At 37.3% G+C, this 23989-nt stretch overlaps 4 protein-coding genes across 7 annotated transcripts; 2 read left to right on the top strand and 2 right to left on the bottom strand.

Annotated features, from left to right (window-relative positions):
- Positions 1–980: 980 nt before the first annotated feature.
- Positions 981–4268, top strand: LOC126598454 (phosphatidylinositol 4-kinase gamma 2-like). The gene is made up of 2 exons (XM_050264817.1): positions 981–3185; positions 3668–4268. The coding sequence occupies exons 1-2, from the start codon at positions 1824–1826 to the stop codon at positions 4043–4045; spliced, it is 1740 nt and encodes a 579-aa protein (XP_050120774.1). The 5' UTR covers positions 981–1823; the 3' UTR covers positions 4046–4268.
- A 3334-nt stretch (positions 4269–7602) lies between these two features.
- Positions 7603–9319, top strand: LOC126598457 (uncharacterized). 2 transcript variants are annotated; one of them, XM_050264824.1, is made up of 2 exons: positions 7603–8366; positions 8782–9319. In XM_050264824.1, exons 1-2 carry the CDS (start codon positions 7761–7763, stop codon positions 8815–8817), a joined length of 642 nt encoding a protein of 213 aa, XP_050120781.1. In that variant the 5' UTR covers positions 7603–7760; the 3' UTR covers positions 8818–9319. The 2 variants fall into 2 exon arrangements, with proteins under 2 accessions (XP_050120781.1, XP_050120780.1); XM_050264823.1 differs by having other exon boundaries at positions 7605–8427.
- A 1779-nt stretch (positions 9320–11098) lies between these two features.
- On the bottom strand, positions 11099–13825 carry LOC126598455 (GDSL esterase/lipase At4g10955-like). 3 transcript variants are annotated; one of them, XM_050264821.1, is made up of 3 exons: positions 13616–13825; positions 13136–13240; positions 11099–12398 (listed from the first exon to the last, which is right to left on the bottom strand). In XM_050264821.1, exons 2-3 carry the CDS (start codon positions 13195–13197, stop codon positions 11402–11404), a joined length of 1059 nt encoding a protein of 352 aa, XP_050120778.1. In that variant the 5' UTR covers positions 13198–13240; positions 13616–13825; the 3' UTR covers positions 11099–11401. The 3 variants fall into 3 exon arrangements, with proteins under 3 accessions (XP_050120778.1, XP_050120777.1, XP_050120776.1); XM_050264820.1 differs by having other exon boundaries at positions 13608–13824; XM_050264819.1 differs by having other exon boundaries at positions 13491–13821.
- A 925-nt stretch (positions 13826–14750) lies between these two features.
- Positions 14751–20222, bottom strand: LOC126600597 (dynamin-related protein 5A-like). Its single transcript, XM_050267182.1, has 16 exons — positions 19764–20222; positions 19313–19376; positions 19034–19141; positions 18757–18858; positions 18174–18224; positions 18027–18088; positions 17853–17943; positions 17596–17660; positions 16779–16973; positions 16524–16643; positions 16320–16390; positions 15977–16202; positions 15825–15875; positions 15448–15676; positions 15180–15319; positions 14751–15070 (listed from the first exon to the last, which is right to left on the bottom strand). The coding sequence occupies exons 1-16, from the start codon at positions 19890–19892 to the stop codon at positions 14942–14944; spliced, it is 1833 nt and encodes a 610-aa protein (XP_050123139.1). The 5' UTR covers positions 19893–20222; the 3' UTR covers positions 14751–14941.
- Positions 20223–23989: the final 3767 nt, after the last annotated feature.

Genomic DNA, 23989 nt, shown 5'->3' with positions numbered 1-23989 from the left:
CAAACTGACGGAATATATGACATTGCAACAAATTCGAAGATAGCGTATGACATTGAAATGTTTTAAATATGGGGTATGAAACTATGATTGACCCAATAGTTGAGGTAGTTTTGTATAATTTACCCATTATTATTTGTCATAATAATAATCTGATTTTTTAGAGTTGCTAAACCCACCCTATTGTCTTATTTCCCCACCCACGTTATATTTACACCCATTATAAAAAGTTAAAAAAATAAAATGTTATTTTTCCACCCACTATTATTCCTAAAATAACCCTATATATAATTAGAGATAAATTTCTCTTAAAAAAAGAATATGACCAAACCTTCAAAAAACCGGAAAAAAAAAAAGAAAAAAAACCATGTTTCCTTTCCAAATTCCAATTTGAGTGTCCTTTTTGAGATGCATAGCAATTCGCATTGTCATTGACGTATAGTATTGTCTAGCTACTCAACATCAATTAATTTATCTGTCTGCTATTTTCAACTTTAACCATGTGGATGTTGTATGTTTCTAATAGATTTTGACATGGATGTTGTCAATGAAAGAACAGCTGCATTGAAGCCTGCTAACCTACATGTCGCTGATCAAATACAGCAGCAGCAGAACCACCCCGCCGAGAAACGACGAACTGTCAGCAAAAAGGAATAGTAGCAACAGAGAGACGAATTGCGGTCGTCGCTGCAATATGGACAAATTTGTAATTTAAAAATTCGTAACAAGATGGGTAGGAACATAAGATATTAGGGTAAGAATAACATTTTTTTTGTTTTTTTCCTTTCCCTCTTTTCATTTTCCCGGGAAGTTACTATTTACCACCTAAATGTGCTCCCCGACCCACAAGACAAACAAACAAACGGCCGTTACAAAAAACAGTTACCGGTCGTCGGTATCTCGGATTTTTTCAAAACACTAAAAACCGGCAAGCACTTCTCCCGTTATAGTCGTTCTGGTCAAACTTTTATAAAAAGCCAACGGTTATAATTTCGTCCCCTCTCTCTCTCTCCTCGTTCTTCAGTCTTTCACTCTCTCTCTCTCTTATCGACGACAAAATAATCGGACCCAGAAAAATTCGGGAGAGAAGATCGCGGGAGCTTAGACTCATTCTGGGAAAATGCAAAATATCGGCTGAATTACTCGGCAATTAATCGCCACCCCTGAAATGGTCATGCAATTTAAGCTCTCATCCTTTGCCCATTTCATTTGATTCTTTCCCTTAAGGTAAGAATCCACTCTCTCCTCAAATTGCGATTCTTTGCCCCCATTCTTTTTTGTGAGAGTTTATTCGATTATCCGCGCATTGATCATCTGATTAACTTTTCGATTTGGAGAGAAGAATTCCCAATTGTGTGTCCTAATTTCTGAAGAGCCCAACTTTCACATCGTGATTGGATTTTGAATCGACTGAATATCTGTGGGAGCTTTCAAGAACAAGTTGGAGTTTTACATTTTTTGTTAATTTTTAATTTGATTTAGCGATCTGGGTTTGATTAATCAGAGGGTTTCTCTTGAATCCCGGGGCTTTTGAATTTTGGATTTGCAAAGTTCAATTCTTTCTGGGGATTTTGGATTTTTTTCCCTTTTGGTTTGGTTTGGTTCTGTTTGTACAGAATTTGGTTTTTTGGGTCTTGTTTTCGAATTAATTTAGCATTTGGGTTTTTGATCAATGTGATCAAAGGGCTTTGGGTTTGAAGCGCCTTGAATTTGAATATCGGTAGGCAAATATAAAAATAAAAAGAAAGGAGGGTCCTGGTTTTTTATTTTCGATTTGGGGGGGTTTGAATTTGAAGGAAGAACAAAAAAGTTTGAATCTTTGAAAAATGTCTCTTGCTGATGTTGCCCTGAGCCCGGGACATTCTGCTGCTGCTGGGTTTTTCGAAAGCCAGCTGGGGCATTGCTCTAGTGAATCAATCATGTTGTATCTCAGGGTTGCTGGCTCCGTGATCCCTATGCGCGTTTTGGAGTCCGATTCCATTGCTTCGGTGAAGCTAAGGATCCAAACGTGCAAAGGTTTCGTGGTGAAGAAGCAGAAGCTTGTTTTCGAAGGCAGGGAATTGGCCCGGAACGATTCTCTCATTAAGAACTATGGCATCACTGGTGAGAATGTGTTGCATTTGGTTCTTAGGCTTTCTGATCTTTTGCATATCACTGTTAGCACCATTGGTGGGAAGGAATTTGATTTCCATGTTGATAGACATCGAAATGTCGGGTACCTCAAGCAACGGGTTTTAAAGAAGGGGAAGGCTTATGATCCCGAGGATCAGGAACTTTTCTGCAATGGTGAAAAGCTTGATGACCAGAGGCTCATTGATGATATTTGTAAGAACAATGATGATGTCATTCACTTGGTGGTTCAGAAATCTGCCAAGGTTAGGGCTAAGCATTATGATAAAGATTTGGAGCTTTCAGTTGTGGCACCGCTTTCTGATGAATGCAGAGAAGAGGTCAATGGAGTGGTCAACCACCGATCCGAGAGGGTTCCAGTTGTAACATGGCAGTTACCTTATCGCAATCCGGATTTCTTGTTGGAACCAATTGTTGTGAATCCCAAGGTTAAGCTTCCCTCTTATGCCTGGGACATGCTGAATTCCACATTTAATGGTTTGAGGAAGGGCAACCAACCTATTAGGTCATCTGAAGGCACTGGAGGAACTTATTTCATGCAAGATTCCTTCCAGGAGTTTGTTTCTGTTTTCAAGCCCGTGGATGAGGAGCCTAATGCAGTGAACAATCCCCATGGCTTGCCCGCATCCCCGGATGGTGAGGGTTTGAAAAGGGGAACAAGGGTAGGAGAAGGATCCGTGAGGGAAGTGGCAGCATACTTGTTGGATCATCCCAAGAGCGGGCCTCGCAATTTATCAAACGAGACTATTGGCTTTGCTGGGGTGCCTCCGACCATTTTGGTTAGGTGCTTGCATAAAGCATTTAATCATCCGCAAGGGTATGATTGCTCATCAAAGAATGTTAAGATGGGGTCATTGCAAGTTTTCATGAAGAATGATGGAAGTTGTGAGGACATGGGTCCTAGTCGTTTCCCGGCAGAGGAGGTGCACAAGATTAGCGTTTTTGATATAAGAATGGCAAATGCAGACAGGCATGCTGGGAATATTTTGTTTAGAAAAGGGGAAGATGGTAAGATAAAGCTCATTCCTATTGACCATGGGTACTGCCTTCCAGAGAATGTAAGTGCGTGTTCTTTCGTTCCTATCTTAGTGATATTTTTAAATGTTCGCATCATTGTTTTGCCTTCTCTTTCCTTCCATAATTTTGTGCAAATCATGAAACTCTAACAGTAGAATTTTCAATACGACATATAGTTTCACTCAATCTCCATGTGTGGATGCAATGTAATTTAGGTGTGCCAAAAGTAGGGTTCATGTTGGACAAACAGGTTGAAAATTCGACTACAACAATAGCTAATGTTTAGGTTGGGAAAGATTGTCTAATGCATAAATGAGTTTTTCAACTTAAGATGTTTTTTATTTGTTTTCCGCAGTCTCATATCTAAATAGTTGTAGTAATGGTCATGTGAACGTTGTCGTTATTTGGTGTTTTTTCTTTACCTGCCAGAATGATTTCCATACACGTTTTTTTCAACAAGATTTCTAGTATATATGATTGGTTATATTCTTTAACTCATAAGCTCAGTTCGCTGTCTCTGCAGTTTGAAGATTGCACTTTCGATTGGCTTTATTGGCCACAAGCTCGCCAGGCTTATTCTCCTGACACCATTGAGTACATAAATTCTATGGATGCTGAACAAGATATTGCACTTTTGAAATTTTACGGGTGGGACATTCCAGTTGAGTGTGCCCGCACGCTCCGTATCTCCACCATGCTTCTGAAGAAAGGGGTACAGAGAGGTCTCACCCCTTTTGCCATTGGGAGCCTCATGTGCAGAGAAAATATAAACAAGGAGTCAGTGATTGAGGAGATAGTGCGTGAAGCTCAGGATTCCTTGCTCCCGGGCATGAGTGAAGCTGCATTTCTTGAAGCCGTCTCCGAGGTCATGGATTCCCAGCTCGACAAGCTTACAAAGTAAATTCCTATATGATAGGTACATATATGTATGTATTGAATGAATGACCAGTCCATTTTCGGATGGACTGCAAGCTTGTATGAAGTGTTGATGGCTTATGTAGTTTCATACAATAAGCCTGAAACTTTCGCTTTCATTTCTGTCAACTGATGGAGATAATACAAAGACTTCTGTCAACTGTTTTTTAAGATGGTCATGAATAAGATCATTTCCTATTTATGGTTTACAGGAAGCGTTTCGCAAGTAGGGAGCTCAAGAATTCCTGCATTGAATTTATTTCCTGGCTTGATACTACTTTACGAAAATAGTTTAGGGTCTAGCTGTTCACATTCATATGTAGCTTAAGGATTTGAAGATTGGAACTTCTCTTCTAATTTCCATTATTTTCTATACTGGCATTGTTCCTCTAAAGAAGGGAGGCCAGAAGACATGGCATCTTCTCGCCTATGATTACCATCTCTACATGCTCAAACTAACCAGAGAAATTTCGGTAGGGTTGCCCAATTCCTGGTGGGGTTAAAGGATTCAAGCTAAACCCCTAAAATACAAGTGGTTTCTAAGCAGTCAGGCAATACACGTGGTCCGGTTTCCACCGCGCAAGTTTTTCTCCATACTCTAAACTCAACATTGCTGCAATGCTAACCTTCAATGATGCCAAAACCCATGTGAGTTTTTCGTCAGTTTGATAATTGAAACCAACTCTTTGGCCCTGTACGAGCCCCAGTACAACGCCAGGGAAAAGTGCTTTTGAATAAAGTGATTTTGAATTGTTTCACGTACTTTTTTTACCCAGAAGTAAATTACAACAAAAATTTTCTACAGAGCTACAAATAATTCTAATAAAATCAAGAATATTATGTTGAAACAGGAGCTGCAGCATCGAATTTGATTTGACTTCAACTTGCATATCATGATTGCTATGAACTCAATTCCTAAGCATTTTCAATCTTTTAAATTTAATTACCGAGATTAGCATATCAACTTAAAGGGAACATGATCTCCTAATATGGTGCTTAGGTGGACCCCATTGCCAGAAATTATGACCTTATCAAAACTAAGATCCTAATAAATAATCACCCGTCCACCGAATTTTATCCAAAATTTTTAAATAAAAAACCACGTAAGTTTGTGGTTCCCACTCAATTTATTCTCAATACGGACATATTTGACTGAAGTAAAAATCAACACCGTTGATATGAGGATAAACACTTTTTTTTTTTTAACAAACGATATTATCTACACTAAGGGGTGTGAGGGGATTGAGCTAAACATCACAATGAACTTGCAATAATGTGGTTCATATTCGTCTTTGGCGAGAATTGAATATAAGTTCTCTCACTTACAAGTAAAGAGAAATAGCAGTAGACTGCAATACTAAGTGGCAAAAAAAAACGCTCTTAACCACTTGGCAAAACACAAGACTTCAGATATAGGAATAAACACTAGTTAGCCCTTGCGCTACAAGCTATAAGATATAGTTATTTAAGTTTGAACTACATGGATTAAAACAAAGGAAAATTAATTAAAAGGACTTGAAAACTTTGAGGTTTAATCAAAATGACAAAAAAGTGTTGTAAGTGAATAGTATTAAGAGTGACTTTTAGAGTAAAAATGTCATTTTTGTTAAAAGTAAACAGTATCAAGAATATTTCGTTAAAACTCTCTTAAAACAACCCAAATTATAAGAGGGCCAAATGGTCATATGCCAAACATAGCCTTGTGACAAAAAACCATCTCCAACCGAGAGGGCCAAAAAGTTATAGGCCAAACATAATTTATTATTTTAATTGAATTAATATGATTACTTAAATTAAACTATCTCAATAATTTTTTGAGATGTAATCTCAATAATTTTTCGAATAAAATTTCGAGTGACACGTGTCGCTAAAGTAAGTAACTCTCCAGATTTCTTGTCGATATGTAATCTCAATAATTTTTCAGATAGGATTTCGAGTGTCACGTGTTGATATGTGAGTAACTCTCCAGAGTTAAATGAGTACATGAGACGCCATAGGATGATACGTTCGTGTGCCACAAACAAGTACTTACAACAGGATCTTGTTGCACATATTTGGGCCAAAAGAAGCATGGAATATGCGTTTAAGTTTCATGTTGGTTAAGTTTGAATAATCTCCCCAAGTAGTACAAGGGTGGAGATTGTGTTCTTTAATGTTGTTTAAGTTTAATGTTATTTAATGTTGTTTAATATTGTTTAATATTGTTTAATGTTGTTTAATATTGTTTAATGGCTTATGTAGTTATAGGAAAAAAAATTAGAATTTTTTATTTTTTATTTTTTAAATCTTGTCCAAATAATAAAAAAATTCAAATCCAACGGTAACCTAGCGTCAGCTAGCCGTTGCTAGCTAGCGTCATGTTGACGCCTGGCGTCATGTTGATGTCTGGCGTCAGACGCCAAGTAGCCGATGGATTTGAACCATTGGGCGGGTCCGAGGCTGGCTAGTTCGAGGCAGCCGATTGGCCTGATTGCAAAATTTTGGTCCGGTGGGACCCATGAGCCATTTGGCCTAGCCCTCGGTTGGAGACAATTTTCGTGTTATTTCGGGCTATTTTTAGCCCTATAATCCTATGGCCGGATCGGTTGGAGATGGGCTAAAAAGTCTCCATCTTGATTTGTCCCTATTTGTTTTTACTTCACTTTGATACTTTGGCTAATTTAACATGAATATAACTCAAAATTGGTTGTTGCTCAAGTATGTCTGGCTTTTTGGTTAATTTTGTTTGTGTCAACTTGACAACGTCTTACTAACTTACCTTACATATCTGATAGTGTGACACTCTTACCGAAGATTCTCTTTTAGCTAAAAATTATTGGAGGCGTGAGCTGGGGAAACAAAAAAGAGATTTCTAACATTTTCTTAAAATGCGTGGAGTTACAATCTCTATTCATATTAAATTTGTAAAACCAACACTGCACCAAACAATATAATGCTTATTTGGATGTGCTTTTAAAATGATTGAAAGTACTCTTGGTCAAAATGTTTTTGGAACCAATCCTTAGTAAAAATGCAAGTAAATTATAGAAAAAGCACTTAAAGTGCTTTCAAGTGCTTTTGAAACTAAAAAACATTTTCTTTAAAAGTGCTATCAGTCATTTTAAAAACACATTCAAATGAGCTCATAGAGAGTCCAAGTTCAAAGAAGGATAGTGCTATTAAGACATTCATTTTTACTTCTCACATATTATTTTATTTTTGATCATTGATTTTCTTTAATTCATTGGATCTGACGACCAAAAATTTAAAAAAAAATATATAAGAAATAAAAATGAGTGTATGAATAGCGCTATTCTCACATAAATGTTTCTCCAATCCAACAATTTAACAACCTAAAATGTTTTTACGACAAAATTATGAATTTAAAATTATCGATCAGGTTTGATTTGAAGAAGTAAATTTAAAAAAAAAAAAATTACCCTCCAAAATTTATAAAACATAAAAGAAAAAGACAAAGTCTCTCTCCCTCTCTTTCTTTCACAATTTCAGACTTTTGTCCCAACTCTCAACACAAAGACATGTTCCCATCACTTTCATCTTTCCCACATTTTTCCTCACCCCCTCACTCTTTCTTACCAGTACAATAATACAAACCCACATCCAAACACTCCCCTAAATTCTCCCTCTCTCTCTCTCTCTCTCTCTCTCTCTCTGATCCCACTGCTTCTCTTAATTCCTCAATTAAGCTCATTTAATCATCCATGAGCAAGCCTCAGCGGCCACAGCGGCCCAAACCGCCGCCGTCCGGCCGTACGAACCTCGCCTCCTGCATCGTCGCCACCATCTTCCTAATTTTCGTCGTCATCGTCATCCTCATCGTCTACTTCACCGTCTTCAAGCCCAAAGACCCCAAAATCTCTGTCTCCGCCGTCCAGCTCCCTTCCTTCTCCATCCAAAACTCCACCGTCAACTTCACCTTCTCCCAATACGTCTCCGTCCACAACCCCAACCGCGCCGCCTTCAGCCACTATGACAGCACTCTCCAGCTTATCTACTCCGGCAGCCAAGTCGGGTTCATGTTCATACCTGCCGGCAAGATCGAAGCGGGTCAGACCCAGTTCATGGCCGCCACCTTCGCCGCCCAGTCGTTCCCGGTCTCCGATCCCAATCGGGCTTCCGGGATGGTCCAGAACCCACTGGGCCCCACTTTCGGAGATGGGTTGAGCGGGTTGAGCGGCACCGGCGCCGGACCCGTCGGTTCCACGATGCAGATTGAGTCGCGGTTGGAGATGGGGGGTCGGATTCGGGTCATGCACTTTCTTACCCACCATGTGGAGGCAAAATCTACGTGTGAAGTGTACATTGCTGTGAGTGATGGATCTGTGTTGGCTTTTCACTGTTAGCTGTTGATTTTCTTTTATTTACTTGGTGAGTGAAATTGGAAAGAGTAGTTTTTTTTCTGTAGATTTTGCCAAAATTGGTAACTGGGGTGTCCAATTTGTTAACCCCAATCCACCAATGGAAGTGTAAAAAAAGTAGTAATTTTTTGACAATTAAGTTCGCTGGAGCTATGTGGTTGTGCATCAAGTTTTTTGTTTTAGTGGGGGAATTTGGGTGGTTCTCTTTTTGTGTTTTTTAACAAATGAAATCATTTACGCTGACGGTTGGGGGGCAGATTAAGCATCATAATTTACTAAAAATAATAATTAATCGGCGAGAATCGAATTTAAAATCTATTATTTACAAGTGACCGTAGTACTAAGCAGTTTTTTTTCGTGTTAGGTGATTGTAATTCATAAAGTTGAAGCCTTTAGCTAGAAGTCTTGTTGGCAGTGAGCCTTCAAAAGAGGGAAGGTGGGAACAGTTGAAGAGGTGGTTTTTTGCTTTTCGCCTTTTGTTTTCTGGAGTTTGATGAATGCTGAGGCTTAGAGATTAATTAGTGTTTAAGTAAAGGTTGATAGATATTACTATAATCCCAATTTTATGGTGCTGCAGTTGGTTAAGTAGAAAAATAATTGGCCAATTACTTGAGGGATTTATTAAAGGTGTGATTTAAGGTAATGGGTCCCAACTCCAAGGTTCCAATCATCAAGTTTAGGATCCTATCTGTGCCTGTGGACTGGAGCCTGCTCATGTCAGTAAATTATGTACAGAAGCGTAAAATGCGGATCCTTTGAGTTAATAAAATCATAGGGATAAGTGAAAAGTGCATGAGTTTACTGAGAAAAACTTACTTGGAACGGGTTATATGAGAGTATTTAGCTTACCACTATAAATTATAGGTATGTTCATGGCTGTTCTATTCACATATTTTTTTTTTTACTTTTCACACCTTTTGTTAATTTTTATTTTTTGATTTTTTTTAAATTCATTCGATTCGACGGTCCAAAATAGAGAGGTGTGTAGGAAGTAGATAGGGGTGCGATGATAGCATACCCCCTATGTTCATTATACATTTAAACATTTAATATGAAAGTTAATTAAAGGTAAGTAAAATGACACATAGCAGATGATTAAATATTTGATAAGCATACAATATAGTTATAGTGATGAGTAAAAATGCTCTCAAATTATATCAATATGCGTTTCAATCTTTCAAAATACAGTATATAATTAGGTTAAAAAGCTATTATAATAAAACTGTATGTGACTGTCGAAACAAACTTACAACGAGATGAAAATGCGTGATGCTCAAAGCTAATCATACATTTTAATTTCTGCACATAGAAAAGTGTGTGATTAGTTTACTTTTTCTTTTTCTTTTTTTTTAATTTTAGAACAAAGTGTGTGATTAATTTGATATACTGTTATGTTAACGTCTTCTTGCAGGACACGAAAGTCCTTATAAGTGTGAACCATAGCTAGTGTGAGAGAATGGAAAATGCTTTAGCAAGTAACAATTCATGATTGATTTATTACCAATACAGAAAACAACTAAATTGGGAGTTGCGGCGGTTCCAACAAGATTTTTTCTGGATTCTTTTTGTGAGAATTTCGAAAATCAGTGAATTGTGTTTGTGCATTGTACATGTTGTATGTACTATTTGTATTTAATTTTAAATAAAAATAATAATAATTTATATTCGTACAATATACAATAAATAAACACGATTTACAGAATTTCGAAATACTTTCAAAAGGATCGGGATTCGCGGCGGTTACAAAGAGAAAAACAAACAGAAAAATGGCAGTGGCTGAGTGGAGACCCAAACAGTGGACAGGACTCCAGCCATGGTCATGCCATTGGGATTCGATACTGCTTTTTGACTATTTCTACATCTGTTCACACACTGTCCCGGTTACGAAGGGTAAAAAGAAAGAAAGGCAACAATTAAATTATAGGAACTTTAACGAAAAGCATCGGTACTGTTTACTTTAACGAAAAATCACATTTTTATACTAAAAAGTCAATCCTGGTACTATTCACTTTACCCTTTATTTTATCCTTATCATTAAAACTCAAAGTTTTCAAGTCATTTTCATTAGTTTTCCTTTAAATTATTTGCCTTGTCACTCACATTTCACCTGTGTCCGGAAAAAACAGAGAAGCCATCAGCACGCCGGAAGGCATCAATCGGTCCATGAAGGGAGTAGCCATGGATTTCTATGGAGCATCATCTAGGAACAAGAAGGTTCAATCGAGTAACGAATTCATACGTGGTCCAAGAAAATTAAAAGCTCGCTTCTACAATTTCAAGGTTAGTTTGAAAATGTTCCTCTATAAAGTGTTTTTATTAATATCGCTTCAATCAATAGCAACAATTCTGTTTTGACATAATTTAATAATTCGTAGTTGAAAAAAAAATTAGGAGTTACATTTTTACAGAGTATTTTTGTGTTTACCAATTACGGAGGAATCAAAACAGCAACTGATGTCATATATGATAAAAAGAATGAAACTTTAACGAAAAACTCTCGGTATTGTTCACTTTAACGAAAAATCACACTTTTACATTAAAAGGTCAATCATAATACTATTTACTTTACCATTTATTTTATCCTTATCGTTAAAACTCAAAGTTTTCAAGTTCTTTTCTTTTCCTTAAAAAGAATTCAACTCTTCATTTTGGAGGAATTGGATCTTTTCGAGAGTGCAAACTTTCAAAGTTTAAGATAAACTAGCATACAAAATAATGTACTAGGTTGTAATCATCCTGATTTACATTCTGATCAAATAAATGAATAAACAACTTATATCGAATCAATATCATTCATACTCCGATCAACGAAAACTTTAGTAAACAGCTTCACACTATCAGAACCAAACAGCCTCCCAATTGCCCTTCTTCCTCATTTCTTTGCTTTTTTCTTTCCAAAATGATGGCTGATGTAAACAAGCTTGGAGGCTGCTTTACTACTCACACAAAGATACTGGTACACGGCAAAATAATAACACCGAAAACTATTTGTATTTGTGGACCTCGGAAAGCAATTGCAGGTCGTCTCTCCACCATTGATGAATTCCATGGGCTTCTTTCAGATCCCTTGAAGGGGTTAAATTAACTGTCAGGTTCGCCGAAGGAATGAGGTGCAATGGGGGCTCGGGCGCTGCTTTCTTTCCCATCACATGCATCAGTAGACCCCCTAGAGAATTCTGAGTTGCTAACCTCTCAATGGCCCCTGCTCCAATGTCCTCCATCTTCTTCCTGTGTTCGAAATACCCGATATATTCAGAGCAGATGTCATCAGATGGATTGACAAATAGACCAGGGAACCATGCAGCTAGAGCAGTGAATGGTTCATTTTCTGGTCGACTTCTGTGTTGATGATGTTGTTGTTGTTTAGCCTTCATAGCAAGAGTGAGTCCTGCAGTAATCACACTGCCTGCAATCCGAAGCCCATGCTTCACTCTCTTATCCTTAATCCTCTCTATTGGGGCCGACACAAATGGCGGATTGAAGAGAAAAGATTTGAGATAATTGCCAGAGCTAGCCATAGTTTTTCCAGCAAGCATTGCCATGGCTGACCCCAAGGAGTGGCCAGCTAACCAAACATTTGAAGGACCTGATGCAGCAACCATATTTCGGACAGCTTGCATAGCAATCTCGAAGCGAGATGTCCTGTGCAGTCCATTTCGGATCACCTCAACATCCAGCTCAAGATCTCGTGAGACTGAGTCATACTTCGTTATGGTGCCTCGGAAAGCAATTACATAACAAGGGCTTCCTTCCGATGGATGGTTACAAAGAGAGGGTGGAGGTTTAAACTCATATACGGCACCAAAGATGGAGAAACCAACATCATCCACAAGCTTACGGAGCAGCTTAAAATGGAAGAACTCCCACCAAGGAGGAGCAAGGGCCTGGGGCCCTTCTCGTTCCTCTTGGCGGTCCCGTTCAAGAACGTAGACACCCTGAACCAAACAGGCAGCAACAGATCTTTGATGCTGAGTATTCTGCCTGCATAGGATGGCACACAGTTTAAATCCCATATCATCTTTCAAGTTCAAAAAGAAGGAAAAGGTAGCCGCTGAGAGACAGTAGTGGAAGCAGTGGAATTCCAGATAGAAACAATTCCCAACTTGACCAACATTGACAATGGATAGACTAGTACACAATCAACTTAAATTTCGTGAATGAACTTTGTACAAGTAACGTTTATCGTGCAAGTTAGAAAGAAACTTCGAGATATTACGTACCACATGGAAATGTGAATAACTGCTAGATTTGACACTAGTGCATCTAAGAGTCTAGTTGCAGAGCTCGTAAAGATATACTTAACGGAATATAAAAGAACAACAGATAAGTCTCAACCTGGTTTGCACAAGTCTGCATATGAACTGCATAGTCAATTATTCAAATTAGAAAAGACATAACGCAAGGGACACAATTCATATAACGACGCAATCGATTCATGCTGGAAGTGTTTTTCTAAACAAGTTCCCTCGAATTTGGCCAATAAAAACCTTGTGTCAAATTACAAGGAATACAAAACCCTTGAATCGATGACTGCATAATGTAACAAGCATATAACGCCACATAACAAGGAAACAGCTCCACACCACCCATTCCTCATACGCCTTTTTTCTTAGTTTAACTTCCTCCATAACATTTTGGTAAAAAAAAAAAAAAAACCTTCATCTATCGAAAGAAATTGCGTGTGTGTTTGTTGGGGGGGAGGGGGTTTAAGGTCTCACCAGTCAATGGACGTTAGGAGCAATGGTCCTGAAAGGTCGAAACTTTCCCTCCCCGACGCCATTTACACCATACGCTACTCTCCCCGATAATCCTCCAAAGCACTTCTGCATTCCGCAATTCCACAAGGAAGTCAGCCAAAGAAATTGAGATGCAAAAACAGTATGAACCCATAATTTTGAGATCTGACCACAATCCATTAACCTTCATAATTTCGAGATTAATACTGATTAGGGACAATGAAAACCATCAACTAAGCCATAAACTCAAAAGATATATACACAAAAATCTGTCGCAATTTCTCAAAGAAACCCAGAAAATGCAAGACTGAAAAAAAAAGCAGAGAGGTAAACTTACGTTCAATCAAAATGTGCTAAAACTCAAATGGGCAGATAAATAATTGGAAAATGAGAAATTAAAAAAAGAAAAAAAGAAAAAAAAGTAGGTTGAAGAAATGAGAGAGGCTGATCCGACCAGGTGACCTGTGTTGCTAAATAGGGTGAGGGGTCGGTGAATTCGAACGTTAAAGCGTCTGCGTCTCTTGCTTATCGGAATTTGAGATCCCAACTACTTTGGGTCGGTTTTGGATCCTCAAACTGTTAAAAACGACCCGCTTTGGAAGTCTTGATCCCCTCTCTACTTTCTACCTTCTAACCATGTTTTATGGGATTCTAGGCTATTGGGCCTGCCCGTTATGTTCTCAACGGTGTGTCGTTCGCTCCCCCTCACCCAACGGCCAACGAAGACTTTTCGCATTTTTCATGGAATGAGAATCCTCTCCGATCCTCTTTGTGACAATTTCGAATATCCTCAAATCACATCCGTTTATTATATATAGTGTGGTTAGAAATTGTGGAGCAAAAAATAATCACAAGGCGACATGTGGATTTTTGGGTAAAAATGACAAAATTACCCTTGAGACACATCAGATTTCTTACGCGCGAGCAGTGTACAATCATCCCTTAATCAAGTTAAAAGTACCCAAAAAAGGTAACAAATTCAAAATTATTTCATTCATCCTCATCTTATATTCCCTACAAGGTAATTATTCCATAACCTTCAAAACATTCCATATAAATTGAGTTAATTGGCCAATTAATGGATTAATTACCTAATTAATCCATTAATTGCCAAATAAATCACCCATTACACTCAAAAATTACCCAAAAGGCCAGCCACTCTCTCTCCCAAGAGGGCCGGCCATGCTCTATATATTGAACTTCATTTTCTCTAAAAACCTAGGTCCACACTCTTGCAAAACTCCAAAAATTTTCTAAATACTTTTCTCTCTAAATTCTAACTTCGGTATCGGAAGTTCTTCAACCAAATTAATTTTGCAATGTATGTATAATTATGTATTTTTTTAAATATAGTTGAACATTTATTTATATGTTATATACTAAATTAATTATAAAAAAAAATTTAAAAAAAAAAAAAAAACCGCCTAGTCTCTAGGCCCTGCTTATGGCCCAACTCTGCCTTATAACTTAGCTTGCTTGTGAAAGCATTTTGTCGATGAATATCCCCTAAAAAGCCCAACATGCAATCTTATGCTTTTTGGCACCTAAAAGCATGGATTAATTTGTAACTCACAAGCATGCTCCAAGCGGAAACAAGTTGAAAAAAATGGCACATCAGAAGCAGATCATATATTACTATAGAAATGTTGCAGTTCAAAAACAAGTAGAGCGACATCAGGTGAAAGATTGCATCACCTCTCGCCAATTCGTTACTACATGAACAAAAATAAACAGGAAACTCCTTCCCGCCATTACAACTGAATCGTAAATTACTGATGTGCTGCACATCTACTTCGCCCAAGCAACTGAATCAATTTCTGCTTGCGCACTCCTGTATAGCTCCAGCCTCCTTGCGAGGGCAGCACGCCTCTCCATTACTGCAGGGTCCTCATTCAGTAATGACGACAACTGCTTTGTCTGTGCAGAAAAATTCAGAGTCAATCTACAGTCTAACAGTTGCTCTCTACGAGAATGATCAATTTTCACCACACAATAAGAAATGATGGGTTGGAGAAGTTGTACTTACCTCCAGTTTTCCCAATTCGATGAAGAATTGGTCAAGTAAGACTCGTTTTGCCTCTCGGACTTGACAATAGACCACAGACTTAGGAATTGAGTTACGCAAACTTACACATACCATATTGACATAAGCCAAAACCGTGGTCCCTGTTTTATTAAGAGAAAAGAATGTACCAAGAGAATAAGGTGTCTAGATATTGGTTCAACAGAAGAGAAAGCAAAGTTTAACCTACATAGAATACATGCAAGGCTAATTTTTCATTCACGAGACTCACCAATCCGCCTGAGGTATGAATCGTTGTATCTGTCAAAAATTGAATGTGATGGGTTTCCACCCTTCTCAACATCTTGGGGAAGATTACGGAAGAAATCAGCCGTCAGGTAACTACATTCCATATCAACTAGCTGTAGTGTTGCCTTCTTGCTCTGTTCTCTCATTCTCTCGAGTGACTCAGTAGCTGCATTTGTCACCTCTACTCTGAGAGCAGGATACTGCTTTAGCTCCTGCGAGACGACAAGGGCAGTGTTTATCCAAGACGAAAAAGATGACAAAAACGAGGAAATGGACGGTGAAACAAGAATAACACCAAAAGATAACAAAAGGACAGAAAAATCAAGGGAAGCAACTAATCAAACATGGTTGTGAACATACTGGAGTCTCACTGATAGCCTTGCGAACCAGATCCTTCAAAATGATATGAACCTGGAATTACGGAAAATTCAAAATAACTCATCTAGTACAAGCAGCATGACAAAATAATTACCTAAATTTTGCACAGAAGGAAAGGTAAGCTATAATAATACCGCATCAACAGCTGCCTCAGCCGGACCTCTCATACTAACTATAGAGGATTCGATGAGCCGACGGTACCCTTGTTCGGGAGCTATAAGATGAGGTTGATATCCATCAGCTTCAGTAATGAGCTTTCGTATATTTTCCATTGAAAGTTGCTTGTCAAATTGCAATCTTTTCAGAGCAGCAGGAAGCTGATTATCAAAAATATTGTAAATCTTATCACCACCTGAACGCCTGTGGACAGCGAAGAACATAGTTTAAAACTACTAAATCAATAGAGTAACGGACAAAAGCCAAGCACCTCAGAGGCACTGTTCAATATTGTAAAAGATGATTGTGGTTGATACATACAAGCCATCAAGATGTTCTTTATATATCCCATCAAAAAGACGACAAATCTCCATGACTGTATACAGTTTACCCTGCAAGTCCAGATCAATCAATCAGTAGCAACTCTTGTAAAGGTTAAAAATAGTGGTCAATCTTCATTATCACTTTGATTTTAAAAAAGCAAGACATTTCAAAAGGATACAATGAAAAACAAAGCAAACTTACTCCAGCATCTGCAGAAATAGGCTTTCCAAGAAGACTCAGTTCAGTTTCAAGTTCAGCAACAGTCTTGCTAATTAGGGACTGGATGCCCGGAATTTTTGACTTAATTACAGTTTCCAAATGCTGAGACAGTAACCATCACAAGAATTTGGTGAAAGCGACCAAGATTAACCCAATGGTAAATACAAAAGAGTTACTAACTTGATTTCTTGTTATAATATACTGAAATCAGATTGAAGTAGGGTATCAGTTGCCTACCTTAGAAAGCATTCGAGCTAGATGTTCAGAACCCATTCTGGGAGCAAGGTGCTTGTATTCTGGGGTGGTAGAAAAATACTCACGTTCTCTAAGCCTGGCAGCAATCATATCAACATTCTTGTTAATATCGGCTTGTGAGCGATTCACGACCCCAACCCAAGGAAACTTAAGCCGGTATGACTTTCCTGCCAATATCTAAGTAACCCAAAATAGGAGAAGAAAATCAGGATAAAAAAAATGCAAACTTTATGCAACTTCAATCTATAAAATAAGGGTATCCAAAATGTATGTATTGCCAAGCGACCACTAAAATATAAGATTTGCTACTCATTGTGACTTGAAAAGAGATTACATGTGTATGTGAACATACATGCCTGATCTGGAGTGAACACTACTGAATGTATGTCATAATTTAGTATCTACTCCATAAAAACATTTAAAGAATATCCCAAAACAAGGGTGACTAATTGGAGAGGTAGAGTTTAAAGACTTATGGTATATTTAAATACTCATAACCAAACCAAAAAAATGTATGACTAAATAAAACTTTTCATATCAATGGATATGAATCAGCCTAGATACTTATATCCTATAAGCAATTCTTGAAATATGTAGGTTTAAATAACATCAGATGATACAATGTACGTAAATGTCTTTCTAAACCTTCTTCCGCCTTTTCTTAACCATAAAAAAGGTCAAAGAAAGATGTTTTGGGTGCTCAACCAAGAATACTACTTTATACTTTCTAGCTTAATGGTTGATTACCAAATCATCCAGGCCCAAACACTCAAAACAAGAAGATGCTAGGCCAACTTACTTCAACTGCATCCGTACCCTTGTCCATTAGATCAATCTTTGTCAAAACTCCAAGTGTCCTGTCCCCTGCAAAAAAAAATTGGGAATATACTGAATCCATCAACATCTACAGTTTTCCGATGTGCTTTTTCAAGATAAAGTAGCCAATTGTGGCCAGGACTACAAGATATCACATTTCAGTATATCGATATAATGATTCCTTGACTTAAAAATGGCAAGAGAATATTTCCAATGTGTAGAAAACAGTATTACGTTCACCTGTTGGATCCACTTCGCGAGAGATCCTAATTGCATCAGATGTGGCAAGATCTTGATTGGCAGGTGAAATAGCTAGAATAATACAGTTGGGCTGCATCAAATGTTGATCAGACAATATGGTTCAGAATAGTAAAAGAAAAATGAGAAGGAAAACAAGATTCCAGTGGATATTACCTTCTCAATGAAGGAGCGAACCATATTTTCAATGTCTTGCACAATATTATCCGACTGACCCTCTACATTCCCAAGAAAGCTTGTTAGAAACTGCATATCAAGTGCCTGCATAATGGTTGCCAAATCTATGAGATCCATGACACTTACCAACAGCCACTTTTGTAAGCCCGGGAAGGTCAACAAGTGTCAAGTTAACAACTGCCAAGAATTAACAATATAAGTTTGGTACATCAGTGAAAGAGAAGATCAAAATATGCATACAGACAACTACATTACATGAAAATGTTATAGTGCGGACATATTAAAGAAGGGAAAATTCTGGACCCTAGTCATAGATATTCAAATTTTATTAGCTGAGGCCAAAGGCCTTTATATTTTAAACGCAGTCCAAGTAAAAACATCTTTCCACTTTATCTGTTGTCTATCGTTTTGAAAAGAAACGTGAAACTATTATGTACAAGACTTTAGCAGACTGATGTTTATATTTAGTGGGGAGAAAGGCTCATAAAAAGACATTTGACCCAAGATTTGTCTTATCACATTAAAACTAGTAATCAAACAGTCTATGAAACTTCATTTGAGTCTACCCCAACTGGTCCATGTTCCAAGATACATGGCAGTACCACATTCTCATTCCCATTCCCAAAATCATGATGCTCCAAGTTTTAGTTACTATGAACCGCCAATTTGAATAAATAGAAGCATACAAGTCAAAGATTGCTCATCTTACCATTAGGAGAATATATGCTAAGATGAATTGGAACGCTAGAGATTTGTTTGCTGAGGCCGGTTTCTCGATCTGTCTCGTCTGCAATCTCCTTTCTCACAGCAGCTGCACAGTTGACAAACATTTAAAATGAAATAAAAATACAGATAGTTCTGTGTGTAAATTTAGTGGCATTGTAACATTGCACAAAAATGCAAAATCTGGATATCAATAAAATTTAGTGGCACTGTAACATTGCACAAAAATGCAAACAAGATAGAATGAAGAGAAAGAAACCTACCAAAATCAGTGAACCTCTTCCTTGGAAGGTGGAGAAACTCCGCATATTCTCTGCTTCCTTCGTCAATCTTAATAAGTTGCAAGACAAGAGGACGCCTAGTAACAATTCCTACAAATATTTCCCCATGTATTATTTCCCAAACATCTAAGAACAAGAATCAATATTAACAAGTACATACACGAAAAAAATACCGCACAAATAGCTATGAAACTGAAGTCACTATACTGAAAAACTAAACCACACAAACAACTAAGATTGCCCAGGATTCAATAAACATACCAGAACCGCGTGGTAAGAAATCCTTCCCAACAATGCTCTCCAAAACCGAAGACTTGCCAGAACTCTGAAGGACAGAACAAAATCATAAGCATACATTATATAACACCATCACATGAAAATATATCCATTCCCTCTACTTTTTCTTCTCGAATTTACTTTTGTATTCGACATGTCATATTTTCTTGTTTTTCATTTTGGCTCCTTCCAAATTGAGCTACTTTAAAGTTTCAAACTTTGAATCCAAATTTTTGTGAACTGTGGAAAATCAAACGAATTTACAATTTGGCACCAATTTGTGCAACAGAGTTAAAGTAATTAAACCGAACCGCCATAACTAACACTGGAAAGTACATAATCAATAACTAAGCTACACAACGATGAACGCAAGCAAAACTCATATGCATGAATCAATCGTAGAGATAAGATGGAAGGTGAGGGACCGGGAGCGGACCTGGCCACCGACAACGGCGATGGCGGGAAGAGAGTCCCAAAGAGTCGGTAATGCGCTATCTTCGCCGTGGTCACCTAGAGCAGTGCAAGCTCTCTGGATTTTGTTCACCAATGATATCAGGTTCTCCATTCTTGGCTTCGGCTATCGGTGGCGGCGGCGACTACGGCTTCGGACTCAGGTCGCCAGGATATGAGGCGAGCCTCGAAGCGTAGAGACGATGACGACGGGCCGGCCAGAGAGAAGAGGAGAGAGAGAGAGAGAGAGAGAGGAGAGCTGCTTTGAAATTTCGAAATGCGTTTGCGTTTTGAAGGGAGCGTTAAATGTTTGCTAGTGCGACGCGGTGAAAGAGCAGTTTGAGAGTGGAAACAAAACGACTTGCGTTGAAACTTAAATTGAACCTGAACTCGACGCGACGCGATGCGAATCGACTCGACTCGACTCGACTCGACTCGCTAGATTTGCGTTTCCGTGTCACTCTCCAATACTTGCGTGCTGCTGTGCCCGGGGACATTTTATTCTAGTTTGTCCACTGCAAATCATGTTAGTCATTCAGTCAAAATTTGTTATTATTCTCCTTAAGTCAAGGGTTAGTTTGATAAAAATACTCTGAAAAAGGTGGACATGTGGTCATCCACATGACAATTTCATGAGGATACTGACCGATTTTTAACGAAATGATCAAAATATTTTAAGATGAACAAACTCAGGGATCACTTCTATCGATTTTAATTGGCATGAACCAAAATGAAGAACTATGTCAATCACAGAAAACCTTTTTGGCTAAAAAGTCTTCTTGTTTTTATTTATTTTCTGGAATTCATGTTTTTTTTTATAAGGAAAACTAACGAAAAGTCCAAAAAAAACTTTAGTTTTCATGAAAAATGATGAATAAATGTATAGTGAATAGTACCAGAGAAAGGTAAAAATGTGGTTTTTCGTTAAAAGTGAATAATATCAAGAGTGTTACGTTAAAACTCTCTTTTTATAAGGTTTGAAAAGTGATTGTGATTCTAATTTTATAGAAATTGTAAGGTGAGTTGAAAATATTGAGTTTTACAATAGCAATTTCAATTCTTGAGTTTAATATATTAGAAGTATTTGTGGATTTTCTTTCCGAACTTATAAGGAGCTGTCAATTTTTTCATAAACTTTAATTTTTGCCAATTACTCCCTAAACGTTTATAATTGACCAATTCCCCCCCCTCCCCCAGTTGCCCCTCTGAACTTTAAGTTTAGTCGATAACCCCTTGAATATTTATAATTTGCCAATTTCCCCCCTGAACTTTAATTTTATAATTACAAAAGGTAATTTTATCCGTAATGTGGACAACATATAGTTTTTTTTTTCCTTCTTCTTATCTTCCACTAATTCATTCCGTACACTTTGTGTTTGAATTTTAGAGTTTAGAGTTTAGAGGGAAATTGGCTAATTATAAAAGTTCAAAGGGATAATCGCCTAAAATTAAAATTCAGGGGGAATAAAAGTTCAAGGGGTAATCAGCTAAAATTAAAGTTCAGAAAGAAAATTAGTAGCTCCTTACAGGTTCGAGGGATGTTGATAAATACCTCAATATATTAAATATATGAGTTTGATTCTTATACCACAAATGACTAACTATTAGAGAGAAATAAGAGTGAATAAACCAATAAAAAATATTAAGTAAAAAGAATAAATAGATCAGCCGCACAATTAATGGATAGAACTCAACTCTATCAAATTCACACCATTATAGCAATAGTATTATAGGAATCAAACTCAAAGTGTTTATATATATAAGAATCAAACTTACCTAAATGACGTTGGAAGGCCTAAGGACAATAAAGGCCGGTCTACATATAATCTTTTATACAACGATATGAAGGTGATTGAAATAAATTCGTATCGAACTCGACATCCACAATATTCAAACCTAAGAACTATCCCACCTCCTACCTATCGGAATCGATCCTCTCCTCTCTTCTCTCTCTCTCTCTCATTCTTTTTTATGCAAATGGAGGTCATGAAAAGAGGAAAATGGTACTCAATAGAAGGGGGAAGGGTGTCTTGTAGCCTCATCCTTGGCATCTTGTCCGTCAACTTCGATTGGTCTTCTTCTTTCCCTTTTAAATATTAAAGTTTGAAAACAACTATTATTGCCTACCAAAAATGTTTTTGGATCTTAATATTCAACTTGAAATGAGAGATCTTAAATTCGATTCATATTTTGTTAAACATATTTTTTTTCCAACAATGTGTGTGGACTTAAGTCGTTTTTATCGGAACAATCTTGAGGTCTTAAACTGATAACGAAGAAGAACATTGAAATTTAGTTGCCCTACCAAAATCCCTACTAGGTTTATAAGGTTATCAAACACTAAAAAAGAAAGAAAGAAGGATTTCAATTGAAGTGCGCTAAAACCATTTTTGAAGTTTGAATCGTATCCTAATCATATTATCGTTGAACCGTTGGGGATAACTTTTGTACGGACAATCATTTGCTTTCTCTAATTTAATTTGTTTATTTAAAATGATGATTCTTTCTAAGTTTGAAATCTTCTATTCATGCACTGGTGACCATGACGTGGGAGATTCTCGGATTCTGGTGACATGGGACGACTGCCCGCTAGGGGTGGGTTCGGTTTAAATCGGTTCGGTTTTTTGCCAAAACCGAAACCAAACCGAAATTTCGGTTCGGTTCGGTTTGGTTCAATTTTTTTTCGGTTTTTTTCGGTTCGGTTTTTTCCGGTTCAGTTTCGGTTTTTTGTTTTTATTTTTTTTCAAAAAATGAAAAACATTGAAATTTTAAATTTTAACATATCCAACACAATCATAACATAAACATTCTAACTAGAATCAAAGATAATGAAAATAAACATTTAAAGTTGAACTAAAATCATCAATCAAGTCTTTCAAAGTCCAAACTAACAACCTCACAACACAAAAATCACACAAAAATCGTACAAATGACTTAGAAAATTTAACTTGTATGATGTTGTTCAAAGATCAGTGTTGTTTGCTTGTAACTGCATGTTGACAACTTGATTAGTAAAGGTAATGCGTGGGTGGATTTATTTAGTGTGTGTTGGATTCTTTTCCATCACAAATTACCCAAGTAATCTACCCGAAATAAATGTTTATGGATTATGTTACATGTTATATGAGAGTAGATTTGGAAAAGAAAGCTGGCGCAGAAGTAGACAGTGCTATGGAGATGGATGTAGGTACTTCGGGAAGAGGTTTGGTTCCGGAACCTTATATGGGGGAGAAATAATAGGTTAGGGTTTAGAGTTTTTATAGGCTTTTTTTTAATATTTTGAGCTTAAAGTTTGGCAACACATTGGGTTAGCACATTTTAACTTACAAATTGGGTTTAGAAAATAATACCCAAAACAAATAATTAAATAAAAAAACTAATTTAATTAATTCGGTTTGGTTCGGTTTGGTTCGGTTTCTAGATCACTAAAACCGAACCGAACCAAAAGAATTCCGTTCGGTTCGGTTTTTTCAATTCGGTTCGGTTTTTTCGTTCGGTTCGGTTTTTTCGGTTTCGGTTCGGTTTGGTTTTCGGTTTTTTTCGGTTTTCGGTTTTTTGAACCCACCCCTACTGCCCGCTCATAAGAATTTCTTCTCGTTTAAACATTGGCGTTAATGTAAGCAAGTGACAAAACAAGGCGTTGATGTGAAAATTAAGTTGACACACAAATTAAACCTCTTTTTATCAATTGTAGCAAAGTATGTAAGTAGGGATCGTTCTAGGCCGGGGATTAGGAGGGATTGCTAAATCACTTGAAAACTGACTCAAATACGTAAAAACAAGTTTAAAATACTAAACTAGACTCAAAGAATGCAAAACTAAACTATAAAACATCAAAATAAACCAAAAGACTCAAAACAGCAAACAAACACTCAAAACTACCTTAAAAACACTTTCTGGGCAGTTTTGAACACTAAGGAAGAATATGGGCGAAAATTGGTTTTAACTTGACTCAAGACACTTAAAAACACAAACTAAATTGATTTCTAACTAATATGACTTAACAAAGTAAAGGGGGATTTGGTTTTGACGAAAATTGAAAACAAAACAAAACTTTGTAAATTGAACAGATTCTAAAACGAATTTGGTTAAAGTGAATGGATGGAAGGCTAGCTAAGGGGTTCTTCTCTTCTCCACACATGTCACACTTGCATACAAAACGATTTCCAATTGCTTCTCAATAAACCATGAATTCTCAACGCCCCAAGTTAA

This window comes from Malus sylvestris, chromosome 14, assembly GCF_916048215.2.
Source record: "Malus sylvestris chromosome 14, drMalSylv7.2, whole genome shotgun sequence".
Classification (NCBI taxonomy): domain Eukaryota; kingdom Viridiplantae; phylum Streptophyta; class Magnoliopsida; order Rosales; family Rosaceae; genus Malus; species Malus sylvestris.
Note: the sequence above shows the minus strand (reverse complement) of the source record. Positions and strands in the feature narration are given on the sequence as shown.